The 26,176-nt window shown below is 42.7% G+C and overlaps 1 protein-coding gene across 1 annotated transcript; it reads left to right on the top strand.

Annotated features, from left to right (window-relative positions):
- Positions 1–548: 548 nt before the first annotated feature.
- LOC311157898 (UDP-N-acetylglucosamine transferase subunit ALG13-like) lies at positions 549–25,636 on the top strand (the record flags this gene model as incomplete). Its single annotated transcript, XM_084212948.1, has 26 exons — positions 549–689; positions 1,009–1,092; positions 1,819–1,869; positions 2,571–2,617; positions 3,539–3,611; positions 4,934–5,015; positions 5,361–5,541; positions 6,246–6,321; positions 7,034–7,142; positions 8,324–8,388; positions 9,261–9,361; positions 9,954–10,078; positions 10,761–10,995; positions 11,427–11,498; positions 11,705–11,858; positions 13,802–13,934; positions 14,169–14,204; positions 14,339–14,394; positions 15,019–15,081; positions 15,443–15,614; positions 16,860–16,949; positions 19,991–20,031; positions 20,849–21,032; positions 21,132–21,340; positions 22,369–22,430; positions 25,594–25,636. 26 exons carry the CDS (start codon positions 549–551, stop codon positions 25,634–25,636), a joined length of 2,685 nt encoding a protein of 894 aa, XP_084069074.1.
- Positions 25,637–26,176: the final 540 nt, after the last annotated feature.

Raw genomic sequence — 26,176 nt, 5'->3', positions numbered from 1 at the left:
GCATTCAAATCAAGCACAAAGGGCCACAGGTGGAATAAAACAGGCCGCACGGTTGTGCAAGGCTCAGTTTTGCCAATCCCCCAAAGTTTGCCCCAAATACTAGATTAGGAGCCACTAAGATTTTTCACTCCCTTAACAATTTCTATGGAGTTATTTCAAACCCACTGCTAGCAACTCGCCTCCAGCTCGGGACCGCACAGGGAACTCTGGATAAGCACCGGAGCGACGTTCGCGCTGACTCTCCGCAGCCGAGCGATGAAGCTGAAGGAGCGAGCAGGTGTACGAGGAGCCGCTTCCTGCGGCTTGGGATGCGCACCCGCGCCGGGCGTCAGGCTCTCTAAAAACTGTCCTAAACCAACCTAAAATGGCCCCGGCGGGGGCAGCCCCAGCGGGATCCGAGGGGCCGGGGCCGGGCTGTCCCGTCCCGTCCCGTCCCGCAGGTGGGCGCGGTGCCTCATTAGCGGCGCCTCATTAGCGGCGGCCGCGCGCCCGGCGCCTCGCGCTTCGCCCGCGTCTCCGCGCCCGCCTCAGCCGCCCCGGCCGGGAAGATGCACAAAGGCTCCAAGAAGTACTTCGGGCAGAAGTCCTTCAGCGAGGTGGCCATGGACGAGTACCTGGGCAGCCTGGGGCTGTACCGCAAGATGACGGCCAAGGACGCCTCCTGCCTCTTCCGAGCCGTCTCCGAGCAGGTGCGCAGCCGGCCGGGCTGGGGGCAGCCGGGGCGCCTCAGGCCCGGGGCGGGCCGGGGGTGCCCCCGGAGAGCTCCTGGAGACCCGGCCGTGAGCCCAAAGCGAGGAGGTGGCAGCGGGGATGGCTGGGAATGTGTGTGGGCATGGGTGCGACCGGCTCCGGGCGTTTGGGCTCCCCTCATCCTCAGGTGTCCCCAGGTGCCGCCCAGCCCCTGCACCGCCTCCCGCTGCGGTGGCGTTAGACTGGAGCATTCACGCCTAACGCGAGGCGCGAGTTAAACTCTTGACGCTTTCTCCTTTGTTACCGTTATTTTCCCAGCTGTTTTCATCTCAAATTCATCACGCAGAAGTTAGGAAAGCTTGCGTCTCGTTTATGAGGCAGCACCAGTCGAGGTTTGAATCCGTGAGTACCGTGTGTTCTGTACCTGAGCTGCGTGCGTGCCGCTGGGAAGTGCTGTGCTGGGGGTCTGTGGTGTGGCACTGAGAACACGATGGTTTGTCACGTTTGATGCTTGAAAGACAGGAGAAATGGCAGGGTGACTGCTTCTTTATGTTGAGTTGCAGTTACACAAGTTTTATTTGGCTTTGGTTCTGAAGTTCCTGGAAACAAGTTACTAAAACCAAAGTAGTGAGTGGGGCAAGTTATTTGTAGCATATTCTCTGTGAAGTGACCATTGCAGAATTTAGTAGGTGGGAAATGTGTAGGTTTTTGGAGCAAGAAATTAATATCAAAGGGTGGTGGGAAATTCTGGAATAATTAGGTAAAGTCATGGAGTTTTGAGGTATGGTTTTGGTCGGTTTTGTTTGTGGCAGTTTGTGTGTGTGCGGTGTGGTATTTTAGGGTTTTGATGTGTTTTGGGGTTTTTCTTTGTTTTCCCTCTAATCACATTTAAGTGCTTCATCTAATCTAGGAGGAACTTGAATATTACTTGGACTCATATCCTTAATATTGTTTTAGAATCTCTTGGTATTCTCACATTGATACCCCAAATCATTCCTATGTTCTATGTGCTTTGCCCCCTCCAAATCAACAGCTGGTAGCTGTTAAGTAGTCTTTAGGTTTAATTTTAACTTTGCTTTCCAACTGCTTATGTTTTTATATCTGTTTTCTTCTTTGTTTTTTTTAAAGTATGTGGAAGGCTCATTTGAGAAATACCTAGAACGACTAGGAGATCCAAAGGTAAGCCTGATTTGAGACTTATTAAGAGATTTAAATTTGAAGAGACTAGAACAGGAAGGTGTTTAGGTAGTTATTTGAAATGTGGTTATTTGAGTTTGTGGGGTTTTTTAGCTAGACTCAGAATCAATTATGTAAGCAATACTAAGGGTTTGTACTGATGAAGGTGAATAAAGTGTGCATGTATAAATAATACCAGTTTTAGTAGGGAATTTGCATGGGTGCAAAGGAGCAGTCTCTGCAGGCTGGACAGTAAAAGCTTATTCATAACTGTAATTGTTTAAGAAGAAAAAATAAATGTGGCGTGTACCTTAAATGAAATGTCTGTCAGGCTTTACAATTCCCTGCTTCTTCCTTTGCTGTTCAGACTTCTGTTTCTTTAGTCTTTAACCAGTAACCTTGATAAGTGCAGCAGTTTCTGAAACAAATGTGGGTTTTAAAAAAAAGTATTTAAAGTGATGTGTTGGAGGAGCTCAGTCTTACAAACTTTGGTAATTGTGGCCCCCCCATGTAGCAGACTCCTTTTCCCTCACTCTCCCTCAAATCCTGATATCTCAACTTTCAGAGCATTATTGCTTTAACAAACTGATGACTTTGAACAGGTATTTTAATAGTACGGAATTTTAATCCTACAGAAATGTAGAATATAGTTGTTGGTGTTTAGATTCTTCTGCTGTCTCACATAATCTCATCCTATTGCACAGGAAAGTGCTGGCCAGCTGGAAATAAGTGCTTTATCAATGATGTACAAGTAAGTACCTATTTCTAAAGGTTTACTTTGCTTTGCCCTTGATGTGGGGGTTCTGGCCCCAGAACTTTCTGTGTGTTTGCCACTGAGAGGTGAATGTGTGAAACAGGATGAGAAATGCTTCCCTAAAAAACTCACCTAACTGACATGTAAATGGTGCCATCACAGCCCCTGTTCTGATGGGGATTAAGGGTAGGGTCAGTTTCCAGAGATGCTTGTTTGTTGTCTTTTTGCTGATATTAAAGTTGAATGTCAAGTGTTTGTTTCTAGTGGCTGAAGACTGGAAAATGGGGAAAACAGAGGAGCTGTGTGCAGTGGAAACAGTGTGGTAGTTACAAGCATGGCTAAAACTCATGTAGGTGTTCTTGAAAGCTCCAGGAGTGAGGAGTACCTGCCCTACCTGGTGTGTAACCATTTCAGAGGTAACACAGAACTGTGCAGGTGCTGCTGTCTTGCTGAATTAAGCTAATTAAGTGCTGCTGTGTGTATAAAGCAGTCTGGCTCTCTAGTGGTAGGAGATATATGCCTCCTTTTGCAGGCTGACTCTGTCCAAGTACTAAAGGAACAACTGAAGTTTGGCAGGAATTACTAGCTCCCTGCACTGAGGTTCTAGTCCTTTTGCAGGGTGCCTAAATCACTTAGACTGAATAGTCTCAGTGTCTGTGCACCCTTCTGTAAGTATAAGTACTTGACTTAGTCTATGAGTAAACATCATGGTCTTTCACAGATCATTTTTGTTTTCCCCTCCAGATAGGTTTGCTCATATGGCTATTCCCTTATGGTAGCATTCATTTCTTAGGGAAAGTGCTTTGCTTGATTTTTCTGTAAACCAACAGCTCTAAACTGCTCCCTGGAAACTTCTCCATAAGGTGGTTCTACTGAGAGTGTGCTCTTGCACGTCTTGTTTTCCCTCTGCTTACCTAGGAGAGACTTCATTGTGTACCGGTACCCCGGGAAGCCACCCACACGTGCTACAGACAGTGGCTTTGAAGACAAGGTCAGTAGAAGTGAGGGCAATTTCCTGCTCTTCCCTGCCAGTCTGTTTCCTTACTTTTCCTGAAGCTGGATGGGTTGTGCAATTTTTTCTATCAAAAGAGGAAGTTAATAGGAAGGGATGATTGTAACAAATTGATTGATTTTTGTGGCCTACAAACTGATCCCAGTTCAGAATGGGAGTTATTGGAACAGCTTATCTACATCAGAACTACTGCTGGGGGCAAAAGGAAGGAGCATAAAGGACAAATACTGTGTATTACCTTGCATCTGACCCCTCTGGAGCTGTGTAGATGTGGGTGCACAATTATGTGGCTACTTCAGGCACGATGCCAGCGAAGCTGCTGTGGTGTGGATTTCAGTGTGGGCTGCTAGATTTGCCAAGGTGGCCAGTCTGCTCTGAACCTGTGCTGCTACAGCTGTTACTGATTTGTTGATGAGCATTGCTGTCTTCATTACATGTGCTTCTTTCTTCATCTACCCAGATTCCTGTGTAGCTTAATTTAATTCCAAAGTGAGCTGAGTTTAAAAATCAAACAGCACGGTCTAAATGCTCAAGGCTTTCCCACCAGAACTCTCATTAAGTGTTGGCAGCTGTCTGGCATTACACTGTTGAGTTTGGGCAGCAGCTCCTTCTGGTGTTGCTCCTCCTTACCACAAGAGGAGAGCTTGTGTTGGCAGAATCCACAGAGCACCCAGAATTAAGAGTCCTGGCATCTGGGCTCCTTCTGGGAGCTGGTTTTCTGGGAAGCATCCTCGCTGACAGCTGCCTCAGGGCTTTTGCCCATTGCAGTTGGCTGTGGTTGTGTGCCAAGAAGTTTGGTGGCACATGTTTATGTGATGTGTCAATGCATGTGATACAGAAAGCATCTCTTCTGCTTCTTAAAAGCAAGGTTTTAAGGGCTAGAGAAGTAAATGCTCTTCTAGTCTTGCAGGCAGAGAAGGATGAAGTGTGCCTTTGATACTTGGGATAGTGTGTCTTTGGGTGCTTCATGCAATGGGTTGTATTTATTTTACCTCCTGAGCAAATGGTGGTCTTGGAAACAAACTCCTATTTCATGTTCAGTACAGCAGGATGTACAGATGGGGCTTTATTCTTTGTATGATACAAAGTTACTTAGAGACTACCTAAATTTCAGTTCTGAACTGATGCTACAGCTCAAAAAAAGCTCAGCTTTTTCCTGTTTATATTGAGAATATTTACTATTGCCTTGGTGAGTTGGTGTCAACTGTAGAATAAAAGGATATCAGAATTTACTGAATTCATCATAATTGATGGGATTACATCATTCCAGCCTTAAAACTTTTTTTTTTTAATTTTCCCAGATTTTACTGTGTTGTTCCGGTAACGGCCATTATGACTCTGTGTATACAAAACAATTTCAGGAAAATGCTGCCATTTGCCAGGGTAAACTTGAAATCATTTTTCTGTGAAAGAGAATTGTGTGTTTTCATATGTACAGAGGCAGGGTTTGTTTCAGTTTTCAGGGGGTGGGGAGAAGAGAGATGGAAGCTCACTTCTGGTATATTTTTATGCATAGACTCATTTTTTCTACCTGTTAAGTGGGTTTTGGACTAAATGACTTCCAGAGGTCCCTTTTTCCCAACTGAGTTACTTTATGATCCTGTCCTTAACTCCATTTGATATTACTACAGCCTTGTAACAGTAGATAATATCTGAAGATCTGCCTGCCTTAAACTGCAGGAGTTCTTATGGATCTCATATTATCGAGCTTTGTGTTGGTTTGTTCAGCTGTATTATATGAGATCCTCTACAAAGATGTGTTTGGCATGGATGAGGAAGAATTAAGGTCTGCAGTTGAGGTGTTTCGAAGTGGATCCAAGAAGAACAGAAACAGTGCTCCTGTAGGAAGTGAGGATGCAAACTTTGGTTGTCTCCATGAAAAAGTGCCCCGAAATCCATCAGAAAAGAGGTAGTATGTTGGGAAGGGGATCTGGTAAGAGGAAAGCAAAAAAAAAAAAAAACCTTGAAAACCTTGCAGAGGACAACTTTTCCAAGTTTCTATGAATTTTTATGGAATATTAACTCTTCTTTTCCTATGATATGACGCAAACACAAAGCTCAAGTATATCGTGGAAGAGAGTGTGCTTTTCTTGGAGCTGGGAAGTGCCACATAATTGACTGTCCTCTGCTGCAGGCTGTGCTATAGCTGTATGTTACTCTGTAAAATGACAGCTTATTTGTAAGTAAAATTGCTCCTTATATTCGAGTTTTTTTTATTATTTTAATGTGAGACTTATCCTTCTAAGCCTCCATAGCTCTGAAAGGCTTGAGAGCTGCCTCTGAATGCTTGCAGACAGCATGGGTTTAATGGTACCTGGCGCAGAGTGTCCTTTTTTACTTGACAGTGCAAAAATTCAGTCAGTGGGATCACCTTCATCCTTTCCTAATGCAAGCAGTAGCCCTCATTAGGGGTTGGTATTGGAACAAGCAAAGGTTCTTAAAGCTTGGAAAAGGCTGGTCCTGCACTGCATTGCAGCTTGCTGGTGTTTAAGGCAAAACGTGCCACTTGATGGCACCATGGTGCTTTTTCAGGTTGTCTGAACAGCTGGTGATATTAATCCTGGCTAGAAATCATGTGTTGTAGCTTTTGTAATCTTATTTTCAAATTTTTAGATTGGACGACTGGGAAGGCAACGATGCTGACAATCCACAGGAAACCAAGTTCAAACAAAGCATTGAAGAACAAAAGGTTTGGCAGTCCAGGAAAAAGCCTTATGGTTTGCTTTTGGGGTGGTTTGGTTTTTTTTCCTGTTGTACGTTACTCTTCTTAGGGCTAAATCCTCTTTACCACTTTGTAAAAATGTATTTTTGGTTAGTAGGTGGCTTATTTCTTCCATCTACTTGTCTATTGGTTTCACCCTTGAGATTCTCTTAAACTGGAAATGGCTCTTTTACTTTCTGAAATTCTCTAGTCTTTCTCTAGCTGATTTTTATTTCTCCCAAAAGATGGAGCTTAGCAGATGTTTCCTGATTTGTTTGTTTTTCCCAGAATGTGGTTTAAATTAGTTCACTTTTGTCTTGACCATAGTATAAATTGCTTCAGAATACTTCTAGAAATTGTACAGAGTTTTCAGATACAATAACTGAAATTCTCACTTACTTTTGAAGCTGTGGCTTCTTTAGTCTGGTTGGCTTCCTTTGATTCATTTTGAGTACAGAACAATGCCAAGTGTTACTCTTGAGCCTGTTCTGCTTTCCAGAGTCAGTTTGCTCAGCACCTGAGTGCCTGGATCTGTTTTCATACTCTTGAGTTTTAGTTTTTAGGGAAATACAGTGGAAGTGAAAATTTTGGAAAATAGTATCTGTACTTTTTTAAATGGTGCACAGATGCTGGCAGAATAGAGACTGTGCTGAACACATGAAATGCACTTGTTAATGCTCCATTCCCATTTTGTTTTTAGCCTCCAGAAAATCCTCCAAAGATGCCTGTTCCTTACAAAGTGCTAAAGGCACTGGACTCTACCATCTATCGAAATGTGGAGTTTGATGTTTGGCTGGACAGTAGAAAAGGTATTTTTGGAAAGGGAAAATCCAAAAACCTCTTCCTGTAGTAGGGTTAGCATTAAATTTATGAATCTTGAATCCTGTCAGCTGTTTCTTCACAGCTGAAATGTGAAGGACACAGGTGAACCCAGCAGTAGGTAGGACATGTTCTTGGTTTCCTGTCTGCCATTCAAAGCTTCTGATACTGTGTAATGGTGCAAGGTTGCTGAAAATCTGATCTCTGCTACTCATTGGCTGTATGCAGGAAAAAGGGGGATTCAAAGCAGAGCACAGAGCTCTGTTGCCATTCTGTTGTACTGGAAAGCATTCAAATGTGAGAGTTTTTTGTTACAGCATGTGTGCAAAGACTTCTTTTTAGAGCACGATTTTGGCCTCAGAATTGTATAATAATGAAGATCTCAAATTTAGCATTGAGATCTGTCAGATGAGTTTTTCTCCTGCCTCCCAGCCCTCCTGGGCTTGAACATTCTGCAGAGATTTTATGGTTCTCGTGGCTTGGGAAAGGTTGGCTGCTTTTTGGCATTCCCTGTGGCTGATCTGTAAAGCAAGAAGTTACCAAGAAAGATAAGTTTTTAAGTGATACTTGATGTCTGACCCAAAGTGCTTTGCATGCTGAAGAACTCCAGCATTTCACCACGGCGTAATCAGTAATGAGGATCATTAAAATTCTTGGAACAGAGTGTGGTAACCAATTATCTGTGTAGAATACTGACGTGCAGAAAAGCCAGGCAAGGAACAGAGGTAAAAAAAGCTGAAATTTAACAGCAAGGAGACTTTAGGCAATGTTAGCTTTTCCTGGATGACATTTCATGTTTGCCAAGTGCCACTGGGACTCTGGCAAGATAAGAGATGTCCAACATTTTTAATTCCAGGATTTATATTAAAGGCAGGATTATCTCTGTGCCACCACAGAAGCTGCAGTGTTGTAGCAGTGCTGCTTGCTGCATTATCTGGCTGTTGCTGGTCTCATGTGACTTAGCCTGGTTATGGTCTATTGTAAGAACACCTAGAGTTACTCCACTGTTACTATGGGGAATATTCAGGTATGCACAGGAAGTATTTAACTCAATTAGCCTATAAATTCTATTTGGCTGCTGTCATGAAGTACTTGTAGGATATATGAAGAAAGAACAGTAGCTTAAAGGCTTATTTTTTCCCCATTTATTTATTTATCCATTTCTTTTTAGAGCTTCAAAAAACTGACTACATGGTGTTTGCTGGGAGACAGTACTATTTAGGAGATAAGTGTCAGGTCAGTACTCAAAGGAGACTCAGTTATGATCAACTGTTAAAACTACTTTAAATGGACTATGATAAGCCATGAAGTCATTTGACTTCATAGAATTCTCTAATGCTTTTCTCATTCTCTTCCCTGTAGGTATTCTTCTAATTTTTTTTTTTTTTTTTAATCTACCTTTAAACTTGGTAGTTTGATAGAAAAGCAGTTTGGGGATTCAATGTAAACTAGTCATCCACATTCTCTGAGTGTGGAAGTTCCAGGCAGAGCTCAAAATGCACAGGGGGTGCTTTTGATGTAGTTGTCTTTGGATTTTTCTTTTGGGATAAGCAACAATTCTGGATAGTCTTAACTTTTTCAACAGTGAAGTAGCAAAATCTTTTTATAAAATAAAAAGGGAAGAGCTAAAAAGGGAGGAGTAGAATGATCTGGACAGGAGATGCTAAAAGGAAGGTCTGTTTTCTTTATATTCTGATGTCATATGTTGTGAGGGCACATTTTTTAATCAATCTTTAAGGGAGTGCTAATGATTCACTCAGTGACTTGTTTTTCACTGAGCAGAGCTTTCCTTTTCCTACTTTATCTTCTGTTCTCCTCAAGTTCTTAAGCAGCAGTCTTCCTTGGCACTTATCTGCTGGGCACAGGGGATAAAAATAAGTTAGGGAACTGGTATCTTGCCTCTCAGTTGCTCACAAGACTGATTTTATGTCTTTTTATCCTCCCTGAAGTTAGTACGCTGCTCTTTATTTTGGTTGCTGTTTTGAAGAAGTATTTGAGACTCCTGGGCCAGCTCAGTAAATGGGAGCTGCCTTTGCTATTAGTGGTTTGTGGACAATATTCTGATGCAGTTTAAATTTTTTTAGAGCTTTCCTTGTTCTCTCTTCCAGGTGCGTCTGGAACCAGGAGAGAAGTATTACAATGCTCACATCCAGGAAGTTGGACAGGATAGCAACACATTGACTGTATTTGTTGAGGAGCTGGCAGAAAAGTAAGCAGTCTGGTGATGACTTCAAGTTTAAACTCTTTCTGGTTGAGGGCTTTATTTTATTTTTTTTTTATGATCAAAATCATTATTGTAATGCTTTGTGTGAAATCTTGCTGCTCTTCCTTCACTGGAATGTAAAAGTGATCTCTACAGTTTGGGCTTAATTCACAGAGAGCAAATTGCCCTCTGCTGTTGCATTTCTCTGGAGTTTTTATGCTGTACCCAAGCAACGAAATAATTGGCACTTCTGGTGAATCTAATCATTTTCTCCCCCTTGCTGTTCAGTCATTCTCCCTCCTCCAAAGCTGGGATTTACAACATCCTGCAAAAATTCTGTGTACCTGCTTTTAGGAGTACCTCTGGAGGCACACAAATGCAGATAGGGGAGGGAGACTTGACCCAGGAAGTAAGTGTTTAAACTAAAGCCTAGCTTGTCTTTTCTTATGAAACAAGTAGCAGTAATGTGTGCTTGGTGCCAGAAAAACGGATTATTTATTTTCACAAGCTATTTCCTCTGTCTTGGTGCTGCTTCAGCTTATGTTACTGTGCAGAGTATATCCCTGGGGCACTGCTAACACGGGTGTCCTTCCTGCAGGCACACAGTTCCTCTGGCAAACTTAAAGCCAGTGTCACAAGTGGCTCCTGTCCTTGCTTGGAATATGGCTCACAACAGAAGAGGAGCTTATCAGAAAGTAACAGGTGGACACTTCTCAGGAATAGGTTTGTACAAGGCTTCCAGAGGCATTTCTTCTCTGGGGAAGTAGGGGAATTGCTCATGAGAGTTGTAACTGTAGCAGTCTTTGGATATTGGAATGGACTCAATTCCCCCTGTGATGTAAAACTTGGCCGCTGTGGGGGTTTGATGGGAAGCTATCTTTCAGACAGGGATGAATTTGCTTTTGCAAATGAGCAAATCTGTTGAAATACAGAGGAAATCTGGTATTGCTCAAAATTGCCCAGAACAAATTTGCCACTTGAGAGCCATCTAAAAGACATATCAGTGAACCAGAGATTTTGTCTGACCTGGCATTAGCAGAGATGTGTGGATGGACCAGGGACCCACTTAAGTATGGGTTCAATTTAATTTGGAGGAAGAGTTGTGAGGTTTTTTACTTTTATGAATAAATGCAGCCTGCATAGAGAGGTTTTTACACTGAGTACTGGTTGGATCAGCTGAAGCTGGGAAGGTGCTCCCATGTCAGATGCTTGTATCATGTAGAATTCCTTCTTGATTCTTTTAAAGAAAAGTTTGTGGTGTCCATATTTACAATGCACTTTTTCTGGAACAAGCCACTGGCTTTCTTCTCTATGGGTTCAAATATTAATTCCTTACTTTATCATTTGAAGCCATGGCTCAGGTTTAAGGTGTAAATCTCTTTTCTGTCTTCAATGGAAACTGCAGAAATGGATATGAAAACACGGAAGAGGATGCTCAAGAAGGTCCGTGGGAAGGAAGTGTTCATGGCTGTGGCTTACAGCAGGGGCCAGCCGGTGCTGCCACCCCGGCTGCAGCACAGTGCTCCCTCAGGGCGCTTCCCTCCCATCCACTGCTCCCAGGGAGGTGCAGCCATGGCACCCTACAAACCCTATCACCAGCAGAATCCTCCCAGACAGCACCGGGACTCCGGCATGCCGAGGTAGGGAGCTTTGGAAACATGAGCTGGCTGCTTATTTCCTGTCCTCTCTTGCTGCAGACTGGTTGGGAGAGAGTTTGTGCTGTTCAGGTAAAACTACAGCTGAGAGGCACTGAGGGCTGTTGGGCAGGAATTGTTCTCTGTGAGGGTGGGCAGGCCCTGGCACAGGGTGCCCAGAGCAGCTGGGGCTGCCCCTGGATCCCTGGCAGTGTCCCTGGACAGGGCTTGGAGCAGCCTGGGGCAGTGGAAGGTGTCCCTAGCCATGGAAGAGGATGATGAGGATGATCTTTAGCATCCCTTCCAACCCAAACCTTTCCATTATTCTGTAATGACAAACATGGTGCTGTGTACCCCCTTTGCAGAAAGGTGTCACACAGGTTTGGGTCCAGCCACTTTTTCCCCCTTTAAACTCAGGGCATCTCCCTGTTTTTTAGACATGCTTGGCCCTCAGATAGCATCCCCAGCCCAGGGGAGAGAGGCTGTCAGAGTTATGACAGCTCGTCCTGGTGAGTGACAACAAACCTCTTCCACCAAAAACTGCTCTACCAGGCATTAGGTAGGATGCTGGGGCACAAATTGCCTGTGTGCAGCAGAGTGTGAAAAAGCAGGTTTCTTGGTGGCTCTGCAGAAAGAACTGAGTTCAAACTGAGCAGCCAAAGGCAGGTGGAAGTGCAGGTGGTGGTGACTGCTCACCTCCCCTCTTGTTCCCCAGCTCGTACAGCCGCAGCCGCCGCCCGCTGCCGTGCGTGAGCAAGGAGTGCCAGTACAGCTTCGTGCCAGGGGCTGCTGAGGAGCCCCAGGGGCCAGAGGAAACTGTCACTTTCTGTGAAATCGAAGGAGATGACACTGCTTTTCCTGCTCTGCCTGTGAGTTATGAACAAAGGGTAAGCTGAAGCCTCTCAGAGAGAGAGGAGGAGGAAACTAAATGGACGATGATTCTTTACCTAAATACGCAGCAGGTTTTTTTAGGTTTCTTGGAGTAAGGTTTAGCAGTGAATGCATTTTTGACAGTGGAAGACTGAAGTTAGTCTAGTTCCTGTAAAACCATCTTGAAACCTCATTTTTTTTCCTAGATATTCCCTTCTTTGTATCCTCAGTAGCAACACTTGTTTTCGTCTACACATATTTTCATAAACATAATCATGTTTCTCCTTTCTATTGCAGTTTGAAAATAAAATCTTTTCCTCCTGCGAATGTCTGTCTAGCTCAAAACATTGTGGGAGAAAGCTTTTCACTTGTTTGCTACACTATAATTTATCATTTGGGAAGCAAGATTCAGAAACTGGATAGTGATAGCCTGGGTTTTTTTCCCTACGAATTTGTAGTTGTGATGTTTTGAATTAACTTGTTGTTCCTGACACGGTGTCTTCTGCTACTGAAACAGGAAAAAATTGCAAACCTGGAATTTTCTTAAAGCAGTCGTTTTTGTTGAGTTGTAGATAAAGTGGCGAAGTGTATTCTTAAACTTTAAAATGCCTTTTTTCTTTATTTGTAGTCCAAACCTAGTCCAAAGCTGGGAGTGCTAAAAAAAAGATCAATTATACTTAGGTATCTGAATAGAAAAACAGATTAAAAAACCCACAACCAACCTGGTATGTTTGAATTTTTTTGCTGTGTTGAAGCAGTGAACTATTGTTAGACTCATATTTAAATGAGGAAGAGAGAATGTGCTTAGGGCTGTTTCAGCACCAGTCATTTTTTCTTTGCTCTGATGTACTAGATCTGTAATCTTTGCTCTGATTTTTCCTCCAAGAGTGCCAAGGAATAAGGACACATTATCCTGCAATTTCTTTTTTCCAACGTGAAATCAATACAGCTCAGTGGCTTTTTCTCCCCCTTTGCTAGACTTGCCTGCAGCTCCTAATGAATAGGTTTTCATGTTCATTCACTGACTTTGTTATTGTCAATGCCAAAGCTTTTTCTCTGTCTCTTCCTTGTCTTGTTTAGTAAAGGAATGTGACATTTCCTGGGGAAAGATGCATCTCACAGAGGACTCTGCCATGCTGCCAGAGGCCTGGTGGGAAAATCTTCTGACTTACCACTTCTGCTTCAACCTTGGAAATCTTGCAAGCCTCTCTGAGCACTTTATTGATCTCGTAGTCACCAGTGGCTTCTGAGGAGAGTTTTGAGTGTCACCTTAGCCACAAGAGTGAATCAGCTTTTTTTGCTTAAGCATGTCAACCCTACATTCCTCCTTCAGAGAACTGATCTTTTAAACTGGGGTGCACCTAAAGATTGATTTCAGTGCAGCAGCAAAGGGCATGTAAAAAACTGAAGGAGTGCTGTGGGCAACCTTGCGGTGTGCTGCTCTCTGAAATAGCCAGGGTTGCACATGTGGATCAGCCTAGTGCAGACAGTGCTGTCTGTGCCAACAGCCACAGTTCCACTAGTTGGGATTGAAGATGACCTTTCTCCATGGTGATCAGTGTTTGGATGAACTGATCTGCTGCTGGTGTGGGGGGAATGCTCTAGAATGAGGAATGCACTAATGCAGCCTTGTCTGGGATCTGCTCCCTCCTTTGCAGCTTTGTGAGAGCTTGGGATAAAGCTGGCTGAGTTCTGGGAGGGAGCAGCTTGACTGCCTGCATAGGACAATAAAAAGCTTCTGAATTGCCTTAAGTGTGCAAGGCAGAACAGAAGGAAAAGGAAATAAATGTTTGTTTCATTAGAATGGACACGCAGATGATGCTTCTAGTAAGCTTTGGTTGCAGCAAGCTGGGTCTGCCAGCCTGGTTCTGTGTGTCTGTCTATAGAGCATGGAAGGGTTCTAAATGATTTCTAAATATGTGCTTCTTATTTTCCTTTTCAGAGCCACAGTAGCCATGCTCCCATTGTCCATGGTCCAGGGGCATTTTGGGTAGCAAGGAGAGGTCCAAACTCTGTTCCATCCAACAAGCAGACCCTGAGTGCCCTAGAGGAGGAGGAAGAAGCAAGTGAAAATGGTGAGTTCTTAAAGGATTAATAGACAAAAAAAAGGTTTAAGAGATTGTCAATGTGCTTTTCATTGTCAAAAGTAGGTTCCTTACATCTCCTAAAGGGCACAAAGTGAGATGGCACTGAAAGCAGGTTATTAATAGATGCACTGAAGTATAATTGCAGTAACTCAAGGTGTAAGCTCTTTTGCCTTCCCCTTTTTTCCCCTCAAATCAAAACTTCCTCTTCTCTTTCCCTTGTAGGGAAATTTCATGAGGAATATATCTATGTATCTCCAGGTAAGTAAAAGTTTAGTCTTTACTGATAGAACATTTGGTTGAATGTAATACACTCAATTATGAGCTTCTTTTATATTTCTGAAGGATTAGATTTAATGCAGCTCTTTTCAATTAATTTTGCCTATGTCCTCCAGATCCCAACTGTGAAACTGCAACAGTGTTTAGTTCAGCAGAACCTACAGCAAACTTGGTAAGTTTTACTCACAGACTGTTCAGATTTGAGATCTTTGAGGTGTGTGGCATTCATGGAAACTGTTCTTGGATGCATAGTAGGCTAGAGACTTAATAAAAGAAATGAAATCAGCATTCCTTTATATATTTACCATCCTTTTCCTTCCTGAATGGTGAGGTTTTTATCTGAGTCTGAAAGTACAGTCTGAATTGCACTGGATACATTAAAGATTTTCCACCTTTCCCTCTGCAAAGAGAGAGTGTGTATTTGAGTGCTGTTTACTTTTCTTTCTCTGCTCCAGACAGCACTTGCTTTTATCAGGCCACCCTTCAGGTCATATTCCAGTTAATCTTAGCCCTCTTCTGTGGGACTGGAGAGATCTCATCTGTGGTAGAACTTATCTTGGAATTTAATTTTTGTTTTATTTGAAACGAAATCTTTATAGTCACCTGCTGCTCCACAGTGGATGTGAAAGCAGTCCTGAGCATGCCAGAATAAAACTGTGTTTAATTGAGCTACAAAAGACACTCTGGGTGTATAGTCCAGAAATGCAAAATTAAAAAAATAGGGGTGTGGTGTCTGTGTGCCTTGTGGCTTCTTTGCCACTGAAATGGACCATGCTTTGCTTTGGAATCCCTTCAGGAGGAAGGGCCAGTCTCGGTGTCACCTCAAGATGAAGTGGCTTCCTACAGCTATCCCCAGAAGGTAGTGTCTGGTACTCTGAACTGTATCTCACACTTCATTGTGGTGGCCCTGCAGAGAGGTGACCACTCTGCTTGGACTGTGACACTTTCTGGGGACCCCTCACAGCCTCTGGCAGCAGAGAATGCAATTCCCTGCAAATAAAAGCAAAACAGAAGATGCCTTGCAGGTGTCTACAACTCTAAACTGGTATTTTTCAAGCCAGTTTTTACAGAGTTTGGATAGTTAGTTAGTGCCTTTACAGCTAGGATTTACAAGATGGATTTGTGTGAAGTGAGAATTTTTCAAGTGTGTGGTATTTTCATAGTCTTTGTCAAAGCCAGTTGCAGAGGCAGACTGTTGAATACTCTTGACTCTTTTCCAGGTGTTGGTGAACTCTGCAACAGTTTCCACCTCCACAGATGTTTATACTGCTCCAGCTACAGGTCTCTCTTCAAATTCTGCTGCCTCCACTCCAGCCAGTGTCATAACAGCAGCTCCCCCACAAACAGCAGTGCAGCCTGTCATAGTATCTCCCTTTTCTGTGGGGAGGCCAGGTAGAGTGTACAGACTGCAGCTGTGGACTTGGATTTCCAAGTTTTCAGTTACATTTTCCCCTCCCTTTCTCCCCCCCCATCCAAAACAAGTGTTAAAAGACTTCAAAAAAAAGTCACTCACTTTGGTTTAAAATTCCATAGTTGTAACTTGGCTGCTGGCTTCTTGTTTTTAAGGGGCTGTTGCCCCTGAGTTTTTGTGGGAATTAGAGGTCTCTGCTTTGGGTTACCCCTCTTGCCAACTTTAACCATTAATGCCAAGTGTTTGCTAGAAAATTCTTTTCAGAAGGCAGAAGTTCAGTGTGACTGCTTTCACCTCCCCTTTCCTACAGCTAATTTTCCTCTTGAGCTGAGGTAGCAAGCTTCTAGAATGCCATCACTTCCAGGAAAGTCACTGGCTGGGGTGTTCCAGTTTATTTTTGTGACCCTTAGTTTCCTCTGTGCAAGGAGATCAGGTCTGTGGGTAGTCACAGGGTGCACTCTCCACCTTAGCTGCTCTATCTGCTTTGCTCTTAGAAAAGGGCAGTTACGAAAAAATTTTTCCTTCTTGCAAAGAGCACTTCTCCTGTCTTCTATAACTTTTTGTTTAGCATCTAGAAAATCTCCACATTCCATTCTGCTCAGTTCTGTCTCACTTTTCTTGGTTTGTTTTTTTTTTTTTTGTTCCTACTCTGTATGAGAGTTTAGTCAGCACAGTTCTCAAAGCTGTCTGCTCACTGGTGCCAACCTGCTGCTGTGTTCGAGGTGTGGGCCACCTAAAAGGATATTTAACAGTTCTCTATCCAGAAGATTTTTGTCCTGATACGTGTCAAACCTTCCCTTATTTTTGTGGGCTTACTGTCACACTTCTGAGGATTTCAGGTGATTAGACTAAAGTTGTTGTTCTCTTACATAACTATCTGCCCTAGAAATCTGGCCTGCCTTCTAATATGAAGACATTATTGAAAAATACTTTTTTTTCCTTAAACTGGGATATACAGCTTGCAGATAGAAGTGCAGTTAAGGCTTGAGAGATGGAAACTTTCCTATCTAGTTTGAAATTTTCTTTGGTACACCTTTCAAAGGGGTTGCTGAACAGAATTTTGTTAGAGCCTGTATTTAGGGGCACCAAGGTGTCAAAGTGCATGCTGAATTGTGGAAGTTAACATCTTACTCATTTGACATATCATGGCAAAGTTGACCTTTTGGATGACATTTGTTTCCTTCCAATTGTAGCAGTTTCTTCAGTGCCATTCCCAATTTATTCAGCTCCTCTTCCCCCAGTGAGTGAGGTGGGAGAAGCCAGTGCTGTTCTTCCAGCCTACTCTTGTGATCCCAGCGGCAGTGATTTGCCTCGAGGTAATTAATGATGGTGTTTTGTATTTTTACTTCTCCAGCACGCTTCTGACTTGTGTTCTCCTTGGAAGCTTAGCAGAACACCAAGTTGAGAATACATAGTGAGAAGAAATGGCTCCCTGCAACTTGCAGGGAATGAGAAATAATATTATAGATACTTGAGCTAAAAAATTTTCATTCCCACTTTGGAACAGAAAGTTTGTATCTGACTCAAGTACGTGATTATTGCAGCTTTAGACAGCACCTTAAATAAGTGAAAGCCCAGGGAGAGGCTGCTTGGCCTGTATCATACTTGTTTGTGGCCAAGCAGTCACTTTTCTGATAACTGATTAAAATAAGAGCTGTGTATTTATCAGTTGTGCTGTTGCACAGTTCAATGGGGTATTTTAGTTGTTTTCCTTAATGGCTCCAAGCTGTAATTCTGTGGTATTACAAACCAGGGCTGAAGTGTAGGGTCAGCTTGTTCCTTGGGTGGGCAGCTTTGTCACACGCTGCCATCAGCTGGGACAGTGTCTAAGGTCCACGTTGAGCAGTGAGTGCAGAGGCCAAGCCTGCTGCTTTCACACTGCTGCTGCCATGCTCTGCAGTTGCTCTGCTGCCTCCCCTCTGCCCTCAAATCCAAGATTTGTTCATCTTGGCTGTTCTGGTCCCTTCCCTGCTGTGGTAGCATCACTCTGACCCTATGCACACAGCAGAGTTCCTGCTTTCCAGCTTTAGTTGAATGCCCTTTAACTGAGGCTTTCCCCACTTGGGAGAATGGGGTGTGAAGTGTGCTGACAAGAATCTGGAGTGGATGTGGATTATTTACCTCTCCAGACCCTGCCTGGAGCTCTTCAGCTGAGTCAGTCCACATTGTAGTGGTCCTGTCCTTGGTACAGGCTGCAGGAATTTTAAAGGTTGCTAGTTAACAGTACTGCATGTAGCATTTATGTTACAATGCTGAGCATAATCTAGATGGCTTTTAAATTAAGAAACCCAGCAGGTTTGGAGTAGGGTAGGGTGAAGTATGTGGGTGGGTTTGATCTGGAGTTCAGTGTGCTTGCTAAAGACACTAGCCTGGTATGGATGGGGAGCAGGACTTGTCAATAGACTGAAGTCCTGGACCTGCTGTGGGCTCTAGCATTTGTTGTATCTGCATTTTTCCCAGTTTTCACAGCATCTTGTATCTTGTTTTAATGGCATTTAGGATTTGTCAAGTGTGTTTATTAACGCAGTGACCTCAGGTGTCCTGCCCTTGCATGGTGCCTTGTATTGAAGGAGCTGTTGATAAAAGCTTGCTTGAAATTGCTCTGTTCCAGAAACACAGTTTTCAGTACTGGCCAGAGCTTCCCAACAGCACAGTAAAAACCCTATCATGAGATGAGATTTTTATCAGACATCAGCGTGGTCTTTGTATTTTCATATCAGAATGGGTAACTTTTTAGGGTTAGCTGTTGCTTCACAAGCAGTATGTTTTACTGAAGATGGACTTGATTTCCAGACATCTAAAAGAGGAATCTAAACACAAACTGGTCTCCTACTGTACTGGCTTCTTTTCCATCGTTCCACAGATGTCAGTATTTCCAGTGTCAGTTTGTCACTTCAGTCTCCCAGCAGTTCCTTTGTACTGTTATTGCTGCTATGGAAGCAGCTGTTCCATTCAGCTCTTATGCTTGCTTTGCATAGATTTGCATAAACAATTGAAGAACAAAATTGGGTTTTGGAAAAAACATCCAACTTCTTCCAGATGTAGATGGAATTTCAGCTAAATACTAAAAGGTTTGCACTTGTGTTAGCCTTTAAGTTATTTTTACTATTTCACTGACCATGGTCAGTGTTACAGCCAGACCACCAATACCTCCAGGAGTAAGGAAGGAAGGATCTGTGAGCATTTCCTAAAACAGCTGCATGGATTGTTGCCCTGATAAATGGGCTGAGCAGTAAAAGAATTGAGAATTGGCAGCAGCAACAGAGGAATAAATCCACGTGCTTTTTAAAATTGTGGCTTGCTTTGCTGATGCTTTTGCCTTCCTGCAGCAAACCACAACACAGAGTGACACAGAGGCAGGGCTGGGGAAGTGTGGGAGGTGGGTGGGCAGGGAAGCACTGTGGAGCCTGGCCTAGGGCAGAGTGGGTGCTTGTGAGGATGGCAGCTCTGGAGGTGTTGAACCCCTTTTGAGTTGTCTCCCTGTTTTCCCTTGGCTTTAGTAGAGCTGGGAGCTCAAAGGCTGTGCTGTGGAATAGGTCACTTGCTCTTCCTTCAAAGCCTTCAAAGCAAAATCTGTATTGAAATCTGAGAAATCAATTTTTCTCATGCACAGTTCAGAACTGCATCATGGGATTAAACACATACCATCCACTTTTTTTTTTTTGTCCTCTCAGTGGGTCAACTTCAAAGGTTTAAAGCTGCTTCATGGGTTTTGGACAGTTGGAAATGTGTTTCCAACTTCAAAACCCTGTTGCTTTTGGAGAGAGGTTTCAAAGTCCCTTCACACACCTGGGACTGTTTCTCAGCATATCACTTACTTGTCTGGGGACAAATTATTCAGTACAGGGAAGAGAGAAGTAAAAGACTCTGCAAGAAAGCAGGGAACTGAGTACCCTTGTGAGGAAGGAATTTATTCCTTATTCCTGCCTCCCCTGATCTTAATATAACAGTTGGGGGGCCCCAGAATTTGGTGAGAAGCTCTGTGTTAAGTCCTAGTTGCTTAGACAACTTCTTTGATTATTTTGTAAAAAAACTGAGTCATCACTTGAGTAATCAAGATGAATAAACCAAAACTAAACTTAATGTAATCATTGAATTAAATAATTAATTGGCCAGACAAATGCTCTGCCATTGGACAAATATCTAACTGTATTTAATTTAAAAGATAAAACTAGTTTAACAACTATTTATATTCAAGATACATTCTTTACCCTTGAAATTTTAAAGAAAAGGTACTGCTGAAATACTCTCATGCATTAAGAAATAATAACTTCAAATTAAATGTTCCTAATGTAAGTTGGTTTTGCTTCTTGGTTTATATTCCTCTGCTCTTTAATGTCCTGTCCTTTAATTTCAGATACAAAGGTCTTGCGGTATTATTTTAATATGGGATTGCAAGTAAGTGCTTTTAAAATGAGTATAGCAATTGCCTGTAAAAACTGCTGGGTTTCCTGACAAATGTACTGATGTATTCAAAACTTCACATGTCCCAAATGTGCATTTTGTGCACGGGACTTATTAATAGGGATAGACTTTCTTTATGGAGATTAAAGCCTGGCTCAGGAAGTAAAGTTCTACCTCAAAATGTGAAGTACACTATATTAATTGTTTTACTGTGGGTTGTGGTGGTTTTTTAGTTTTATTTTAGTTTTTTTGGGGTTTTATTGTATTTTGATGGTGGATAAATATCCTTTCTATGAAGAGAAGGGAAGAACCTGAGCCATTCTGAACAGAATTTGTGTACTTAGATAAGATATCAAAGACCACTTAGAGGTGTGTGGATGGAGTCTCCTAGGGCTTGTGCAGCTGAGCTCAGACTGGTTAGCACCATTTCTCTGTGTTCTGGAAACCTGCTCTGCTGAAGCATTCTCTGTAGCAGTAGTTAAATGCAGTGTCAGTGCTGCTGCTCAGGGAAGTAGAAAGAGCAATGTGAGCTCCTTCAACTGAAGAAATGGGAAAAATCTCTGAATATGACAAAGTTAATGAGTGGGAATCTTCTTTCTCTGTAAATGCACAACAGCAGTTGGCTGTTGCTGCAGGTATCTTTCCTGGTAGCCTATGAGGGTTTGATGGGTTTTTTGTTTGTTTATATGTCTTAAAGGGCTAGGGAGAAAAAAAAATCACTTTTTCCTAACTCTAGCTCTGAAAGTAGCAGTGGTTTGGAGGAGGGCTGGAGAGTGTGTGGCTGTGACCATGTTTTTCCTTTTCCTGCAAGTACTGCCATCAGAGCTGCTGGCCTTCCATGATGTACGTGCAGCCAGTGCTGCCTCCATCTCCAGTGGAAGTTTACCCAGCCTATGCTGAGCCAGCTCCTGTCCTGGATCAGTCAGTGCCCCAGCTCTTCCCTGATGCTGGGCAAGCTGAGGTCCACCAGGTTCCCTTGGAGGCATCAGCAAATGGTTTGTACTTGAGCAATGCTGCCTTCATACTCCTGCATAAAAAGGCCATCAGTGTGGCTGAAGTGTGTGAATGTGCTTTTTGTTCTGTTTTTTTTTAAGGAAACTTCCCAAACACAGAGCCTCCACCCCTGTCCTACGGGCCGGTGTATTACCCGGTGGTGTCAGACCCCTTCAGCCAGCAGCCCGTGCCTGGCTTTGACTCTGTGGTTCCTGCCTACCGCTACATTGGCACCTGGCATCCAGTCAATCCTCCCCATGGAAATTCCCCACCTGTGGCCAAGGCTGGGAGCTCAGGAGCACCTCCCCAGGTCGGCTACATGGCCTCCCCTAACCCTGCACCTCCTGATGCACCTCAGGGAATGTAAACCCGGGAGCTGGAGGCTCCTCCTTGGCTTCTCGTTTCTTGTTTGTAAGCTCTTGTTAATATTGTTTTGTAAATGTTATCCTCTCTTAGAGAGTTGAGTCAGTTGCTCAAACTGTGTTCAAATTTCATGTTTCTCCTTAGTTTATGCTACTGATAGATGACAAGATGTTGCTTTAGTTGATTAGGAAAGCATAGGAGAAAAGTACTGTAGTGCAGGGAACAGCTTGGATGTGAGTAGAGGAAGTAATGTGAAAAAGGATGCTGTGACTAAAGACATGTTGTGTATCTCTGAGGGCTTGCACTGAGCACTTAAATACCTGGTTCTTGCTGAAACACTGAGCCACTGCCATCACAACTCAGGTAAACACTGGGCACAGGGTCATTAGAGGGGAATAATAATGTTTAAAATAAGTTGACTTTCTCAGATTTTGCAAAACAAAGCTGCTTTGCCTCTAGTGGTCACATATTTGTAATAGCTGTATTTCTTCTGTCTGACTTCATGGTGTATAGGTTTCACTGCTGTGGAAAGTGTAAGAATAATCTTTTGATCTGTTGTATATTGTTGTATATTTGTAAGATTTGTTTTGTGAAAGCTGTTGCACATACAGGGGTGGCCATGGTGGTTAAGTTGCACTGACAGCACAAAATAAAAGCATTGAACACCTGAAAATGAGTGGTCATTTATCTCTGGCAGGTAATGTTCCTGACAATTAGCTATCCCACAGCCAGGACTGAAGAAATGCATTTGTGTGGGACAAGGCTGTTCTGACCTTCTGTGGGAAAGCAGCAAAGGCTTTCAGCATAGAAACAGAAGCAGAATAATTCCTGGTAATTGCACCTTTTCCCCTCTGAACTCAGACACAACATGCTTGGCCCTCAAATGGCATTCTACACAAAATTTAAATTGGCTCTATTGGCCCATTCTACTGTTTGGTGATTTTTTTAAATAATTTTTCCTTTCTGTATAACCAGGTGGTGGTGAAAAGGGGATTAAGTGCAGAACTGGAAGAAGACAAAAAATGGTATTTCCTTTGGTATCCCTTTTTAGTAACCCTGAAAGCAAACCATAGTAGGAAAAAGTGACTTGTTACATTTTTGTCTTACATTCATGCAGCACTGTTGGTGTTGATAATGTAACTCTGTAGGGGCAGGGCTGCAAGCTCAGCTTTTGGTTTGCCTACTTCAGTTTCTAATTGCTGTACATTTAATTTGGCAATTTAATAATGGCTTTTCAAGATGGAGCAGCCAGGTAAAAAAGTGAGATGAAAATGACCCCTGAATAGCTAATGTGATTTTGAGCTGTTGTGCTGTTTTTAAAACAAAACATTTACACAAAATTGTTGATGAAATAATGGGTGGCCTTTGTCTTTCTACCCCTGGAGGAGCACTTGACTTGCACAGATGTTTTTTGGAGAAAATACCATGAGGACTTTTGTTTCTTTTTCTCTGAAATAGCATTCACTAGCCTAACCTCTTAAAGGAACTAGTAAAGCCTGTGATTTATTTTAAGGAATTTAAAGTGGCACTTACCTAAGCACAGTCTCCATGCTGGAGTCATGGAGTGTGTTTCCATCTGTCATATCCCAAGCAGTTTCTGTCAAGCACTGAAGGGAATGGAACATCTTCCCCTTTCAGGCTGTAGCTGTGAATTCTGCCTCCTTTCTTCCTCTCTCACTGAGACAGCCTTGCTCTTTTCTATACACATGGTTATCACAGCACAGTGTTGATGTTTTGTCTTCTGGTGTTAATCTGTCCCTGGGATTAAACTTTTTTATTTTTTAATTTGAAAAGCTGATAATTCTGCTAGAATTCTCCTGACTTTTCTGGTTTTGCTTACCCATCTAAGACCTGGATTATTCACCATTAGCCCATGGCTATTTTGGCCTTACTGGCCATTTTGATACATATGAAAATTACTTTAATTGATATAACATGTCATATGTGGCCAGTTAACTTATTTATGGATTTGATATACAGAGGTACCTTTGTGGCTCATTTTATGTTTTTTTTCCAAAGCTTTTAAGCCTCAAACTCAGCTTTTTGAACTAGCAAGCAGGGGCTGTGGGGAGCAGGTAGCAGTGTGTGAATGCTGTCCGTGGATAGGAAATGCCACGTCTTTATTAACAGCAAAAGAGCTCAGAATGGCACAGAAATTAAGGTGATTGCTGGAGTCTTTTATTTCAATTCTGCTTCCCAGAATTGTGTTGCAGTACAACAGCTCTGCAGCACTTTTCTGAAACAGAAAAACAGCTGCCAAAAAAGCCACAGCTCTGCCCACACCACAGCTGACCTGCTTTGTGCTTCAGCTCTGGCTGCAGCATCCCTGGGCTGACAAAGAGCATCCCTGGGTCTGGGGCTGATCAGCCTTTCCAGGGGCTGTAGGATAATTCACATCAAACTTACACCGAGGGCTGGGGCTTGGCTTGAGAGGTTTGGGATATTTTTGTTGGGATTTCTGCACATTCCAGGACATAAGCTCAGGGTCTTTTCTTTGGTAGGCAACCCAGTGTCAGCCTGATGCTTTTCCAGACCTCTCTGGCACATGTTTTAGTGTGATTATTTTAGTTTGATGATTGCTGTTATGGTTTGGTACCAGACCAGTGCTCTGTGTTTTTTATGCTCAGCAGAATTGCTGTGAATGGGGATATTGGAATATAGTTTGAAGCCATAACCATATTTTATCTTTAGTTAGAAGAATGAAAAATCCATGAGTATTGATTTCTATCTGGAATTATTTTTTTTCTGCAGATCAATGTTTTCTCCTTGCTCACATAACCAAACCAATCCCTACAGAAAGTTTGTTTTTCTAGCTCAGTTGTTGTTTGGGGTTTTTTTATTTCACTCTCAGGTTCCATTTCTCTTGGCAGTGCTGCTGGGATACCTTTTCTTTTATAAAATTACACCATCAAAGGTTACAATTTATATGGAAGATACTCAGCATATAAATCTAGACCCAGAATTCCAAGTAACTGCTTTTTTCATAAGGGAGGAAGATAAAACCGTTGAACCAGGACTTCATAGCTTTGAAATAAGATCAGAAATTAAATTTTGCAGGGCAGACCTGTATCTAGAAGCTCTAGTCACTACTGCTGACCAGATTTCACAGTCAGCTGGGCTGCAGCACATGGGAAACAGCTCAGCCACGGGCTCAGAGCACGTTCCAGGCAGCCCAGCCCTCCCTTCAGTGGGGTGATCTGCAGCCCCAGAACAGGTACCTGAGCCCTGACAGGGTCTTTTTATCTCTTAGGCTCTGTTTATGGCAATGCTTTTATTCCAGATGCTAAATCTTGCCTTCCCTGGAGCAGCTGAGCATTTTGCCACAAGCTTTGTGGTGACCCAAGGTCAGGGTCAGTCTGTGCTCACAGCTGCTGATGAGGGCTTGGGAAAATGGACTTTTAAGAGAAAGTGGAATATCCCCTAATGATAAAATTGATGGACCATCCAAATCCCTCTATCATTTCCTTTATGTATTTTTTCTATTCCCTCCCCTCCCTTGTTTTCATTTTCCAATCAATTGCAGACATGTGGTTTCTAACTCTGTTTAAACCAGTACTTTTAAAATATGTCCTAGTTGACAGCAAAAGTTGTTTCTTTTGATGCTCGTGGTGATGCTGTGAATGTGTGATTTGTATAACTTTTCAGGATGTGCCAGTAAGAGGAGTGTGCTGAGTCACTCCCTGGCTTTGCAGGGACAAGGAGGGGGTGGAAATCCCTGCCAGGTGAAGTTCAGTCCCTGTTTCTGGAATAAGGAGCACAACTGGAGATTCACAGTGCCTTAACTTTCAACTTTTATCTTTCTGAGTGGGAAGGTGCACATCCAACTACACAAACTCCTTGTCTATTGAAAAAAGAAAAATGGTGTAGCCTTCTGTTTTTATGTGAGTATTTAAATTTCTGCAACTGTGGGATCCCTGGATTTTGTACAGCTTTTGCCATGGTCAGTGTTAATTTGTGTGTCCACGTTGCCTCCCTTGTGCAGGGCTCTTCTGCATTCCAAGGGAAGGGAATTGCTGGGGTTTAGCTTGTGGAAACTCTTGTTTTACTGGAAGCTTGACCAAAAGCCTCTGGTCAGAGATGGAAACCTCCTGAAATGTATCTCCAGGACTTTAATGAGATTTGCTGGAGGACAGCTTTCCAGAAGCAAATTATGTAAATACAGTTATAAGTTGTTGCTTAATGACTCCCTTACACTATTAGCTATATTGCCAATTGTGTGGCCAATGCAGTTGTGCTGGTCTGAGGATATCTTTGGGGAGTAAATTAAAATGAAATTACACTTACTTAGACTTTTCTGTGCAGGAGTAATTGCATTCATGTGGTGAATTTTATTTACCAACACTTTTAGTGGGTTGCTATTTTCTGTTGTAGCCAAGATATAATGAATATTTTGGGGCTGTTTTGTTGTTTGGGTTTTTTTTTTTTTCCCCAGCCAGGTGTTGTTGAGCTCTTGTTCAAATTTGGGTGATCGGCTTCACTGGAAGTAAGCAAGACTGTGAGATGTCATTTTATTGAAATACCAATAAAGTCTCCATAGAATCAGAGCCCTTAAGTGCTCCTCTGACAGCCCTTGAGGAGTCTGTGCTGAACTTGTTTTTTAAAAACTCTAAACGTCCAATCTATTGCTGTTCATAAATGTTTATTATCAATAGGCAGCTGGAAATGTTACATCTGAAAAGGTAGAAACACCTTGATTTTTCAATAGGCTTACATTTTTTGGGAAAAAAATTAAATGCTTTTTATTTGGTTTTTTTTTTCCAGTTTACAGTTAAGCTAAAAATAC

The sequence above is a fragment of the Fringilla coelebs genome (genome assembly GCF_963513975.1).
Source record: "Fringilla coelebs genome assembly, chromosome: 11".
NCBI lineage: Eukaryota > Metazoa > Chordata > Aves > Passeriformes > Fringillidae > Fringilla > Fringilla coelebs.
Note: the sequence above shows the minus strand (reverse complement) of the source record. Positions and strands in the feature narration are given on the sequence as shown.